The following is a 2,973-nucleotide window of genomic DNA, read 5'->3' on the forward strand; positions in this document are numbered from 1 at the left end:
CCCTCCAGGACCTGAGTTTGACACCTTTGCTCTAAATTGTCCCGAGGTGTGAGTGTGAGCGCGGATGGTTGTTTGTCTCTGTGCACCCTGCGATTGGCTGTCAACCGATTCAGGGTTACTGACTGCCCGAAGACAGCTGGGATAGGCTCCAGCACCCCGCTGTGACGCTTGTGAGGAGAAAGTGGTTCAGAAAATGGATAATAGTTTGTGCATCATGATTTGCTGCAGCAATTCACTTCACTCTGCTGCTTCTTATAGCCACTGGGAGGCAGTGTAGTACTATATAGTACTTTACAGATACTGTGACTCAGAGATGATGTAACGTTACTTTTTTTCACAGAGGATAAAGAATATATGCATGCGAGGATCAATATATTATCTCTCTGCATGTGATGCTCCAGCGTTTGTGCTCAAATTGCCCAATTTTTGCCCACTTTAAAAGAGCTAAAATTGGCTGGTGAAAGCAGCCGCCAATGATTGGTCGCACCCGAATCTCAAGGAAAGAACAGACCAAGAAATCGATTTCAGTACTTTTGGCACCGTTTACACGTTCAAGCGTGCTTTTAATACATTTTTTACTCTCCAAACTGAAATACAATTACCAACTTTGTCCGAGTTTAATTTCACAATGTTAATTCCTGCGGTTGCAGTTCACAATGGTGTACAATCAGCTGATAGCTGTTTAAAATGTAGTTATTTATATTTAATATACAAAACCTCTCTGGCAGCATCAAATAAAAATCGAGCATTTTCATCAGAATGAACAGGAGGACCCAATGACGTGTCCGACTGAATTCGCTTTCTCGTGATGAGCAACTGATGGCAGACAAATGCTTCTGACATCAGGCTCTCACTGCCTGTCAGATGCCAATGAGCCCACTTATATGTCAATTATCGTACCCGGCACCCCCCCACTCACTCGAGTCTTCCGAGTGGGCTGTGTTCAGGTGTAAGGTGAGAAGCATTCGGCGGGAGATCAGAGCGTGTGGCCTGTCTGTTGGCTTCTTTTTCGGGTTGGTGGGGGGGGGGGGGGGGGGGGGGAAGGTATGACAGAGGACATCTCTTGTTTTCCCCCTAGCATGCATTTAAAGCTGCACGGGCGACCACTTTGCAACTCAGTGTCAGGGGGTCAGGCGGCATCGAGCACAAAAGGAGCAAGAAGAAAATTGCAAGATCCAACAAAAGAGGGATGACGCATCCTGGCGCGTCGACACCGTTTTCAGTCGAGGATATTTTGAAGCAGCAGCGTGGCTATGAAAATCAAGTTTTGGAGTCTGAGCAACTTGCTCCAGTGCGTGACCGCAACATGCAAAAAAAGCGTCTCGCACACCAAGCAGAGGTGGACAACGAGTTGAAGAAAGTTGGTAAGATAATGAATGACCAGTTGCACCTCTGCTAACTGACCTCGATTGATGGAACACGACCTGCCGTAGTCCTTTAAATCTTTTTTAGTCGTTCTATATAATGATGGCAATATGACCGAATGTGTTCAAAATACATAGAAGGGACATTTAGTGTACATAAATAGATATAGAGCATGTCAATAGTGGTTTCGATTGTAAATGAATGCACATGGTTACACATCGTTATCAAAATGTAAAACGAAAAAAAACGATTATGATCCAGTCTTAAAACGTAACATTGTCAGCTTCAGCAGAATTTGTGACATGGCTTTCAATGAATTATTCTTGTACAAGTTGATGAATTCTGTTGAACTGTGCCAATTTAGAGAGTCATAAGCCAACGCTGATATTCACACGTCACTGCTGACAATAGTTTTTGTACATTAAGTTGGCACTGACACGATAAAAAATTGAATTAAGACAAAACTTTTTTTTATAAGTCTGTGAGCTTTTGTAATAGCATAAATGACACTTCCTGGCTTCAATACAGTCTAAAAATCTTGAATAACTTAAATGTATTTGCATTGCACAATCACCAGTCAGTTTCAACACTTATTTTCCTGGAATCAATGTCAGATAAAATTAGTACATTGCAGAGTGTATTTTATGCATTTTATGCATCTTTTTTTGCCCTGTGTAATTTATTGATGGTATTTTTTTTTACGATTGTCTTGCATCATTTTAATGAAACCAAAAACAGCAAAACGCAATTTCTATACAGTATATATTTAGCTCTTTCTTTCATAGATATGTTTAAAAAAAAAGGTGTTCAATTCAAAAAGTGTGTTGCATTGCTAACATTGTAATTGCCTTTTGTAATTGCTGTGTTTCAACAGACACACGTATCGATAGCAAGGGCGGCTCCGAAAGAGGCGCGGGCTCTCGCAGGAGGCCACGCGTGCTCTTCTCCCGGGCTCAGGTGAGCGAGCTGGAGCGTCGCTTCCACCGGCAGCGCTACCTGTCGGCGGCAGAGAGGGAGCAGTTGTCCCTGGTCATCAAGCTCACGTCCACCCAGATCAAAATCTGGTTCCAGAACCGCAGGTACAAGTGCAAGCGGCAATGTCAGGACAGGAGTTTGGAGCTGGTACCCAGGAGGGTGCCTGTGCCAGTCCTGGTCCAGGACGGGAGGCTGTGCGGGGGGGCGACCTCCCTCCTCCCCCCTGCTTGGAATCCAACTTTTGGACATTATAATGGCATGCTTGGCTACGGTAACGGTGGTGTGTGCGGTTGGAGTTATCACAGTGTGTCTGTTGATGTCAATAATGCAGAGGGGGGCCTACACGTGTGCACTGGACACTCTCAGAGGCTGCTGACAAGGCGCTCAAAATAAAGATTTCAAAGCAAATCCTTGTTGTAAATCTGTAATATGTGACGTTTGTACAGAAGGAAAGATCATTTGCACTGATTTCAGTGTCCGTTTTGTTTTGAAAATGTGAGAGACTGTTTTCAGAAATGACACCTCGATAAAACCCTTTTTGTATGTTATTAGTTGTTTTTTTTTTATTTAATGTCTGCAATAAAAGGAGAATTTCCTATTTCACTTGTCATTTGTGTTGTTATTTTAACACAC

At 43.3% G+C, this 2,973-nt stretch overlaps 1 protein-coding gene across 1 annotated transcript; it reads left to right on the forward strand.

Moving 5' to 3' along the window:
- Positions 1 to 912: 912 nt before the first annotated feature.
- LOC127602105 (homeobox protein Nkx-2.5-like) lies at positions 913 to 2,716 on the forward strand. Its single transcript, XM_052067957.1, has 3 exons — positions 913 to 1,364; positions 2,240 to 2,487; positions 2,672 to 2,716. The coding sequence occupies exons 1-3, from the start codon at positions 1,190 to 1,192 to the stop codon at positions 2,714 to 2,716; spliced, it is 468 nt and encodes a 155-aa protein (XP_051923917.1). The 5' UTR covers positions 913 to 1,189.
- The last annotated feature ends 257 nt before the right edge of the window (positions 2,717 to 2,973 follow it).

The sequence above is a fragment of the Hippocampus zosterae genome, chromosome 6, assembly GCF_025434085.1.
Source record: "Hippocampus zosterae strain Florida chromosome 6, ASM2543408v3, whole genome shotgun sequence".
Classification (NCBI taxonomy): domain Eukaryota; kingdom Metazoa; phylum Chordata; class Actinopteri; order Syngnathiformes; family Syngnathidae; genus Hippocampus; species Hippocampus zosterae.

What these genes read in the sequence shown, in the direction of transcription:
- LOC127602105 (XM_052067957.1), top strand. Translation starts at nt 1,190, where the DNA reads ATGACGCATCCTGGCGCGTCGACACCGTTTTCAGTCGAGGATATTTTG. An exon ending in CAACGAGTTGAAGAAAGTTG is followed by an intron (nt 1,365 to 2,239) that starts GTAAGATAATGA and finishes GTGTTTCAACAG; the next exon opens with ACACACGTATCGATAGCAAG. An exon ending in AGGACAGGAGTTTGGAGCTG is followed by an intron (nt 2,488 to 2,671) that starts GTACCCAGGAGG and finishes TCAATAATGCAG; the next exon opens with AGGGGGGCCTACACGTGTGC.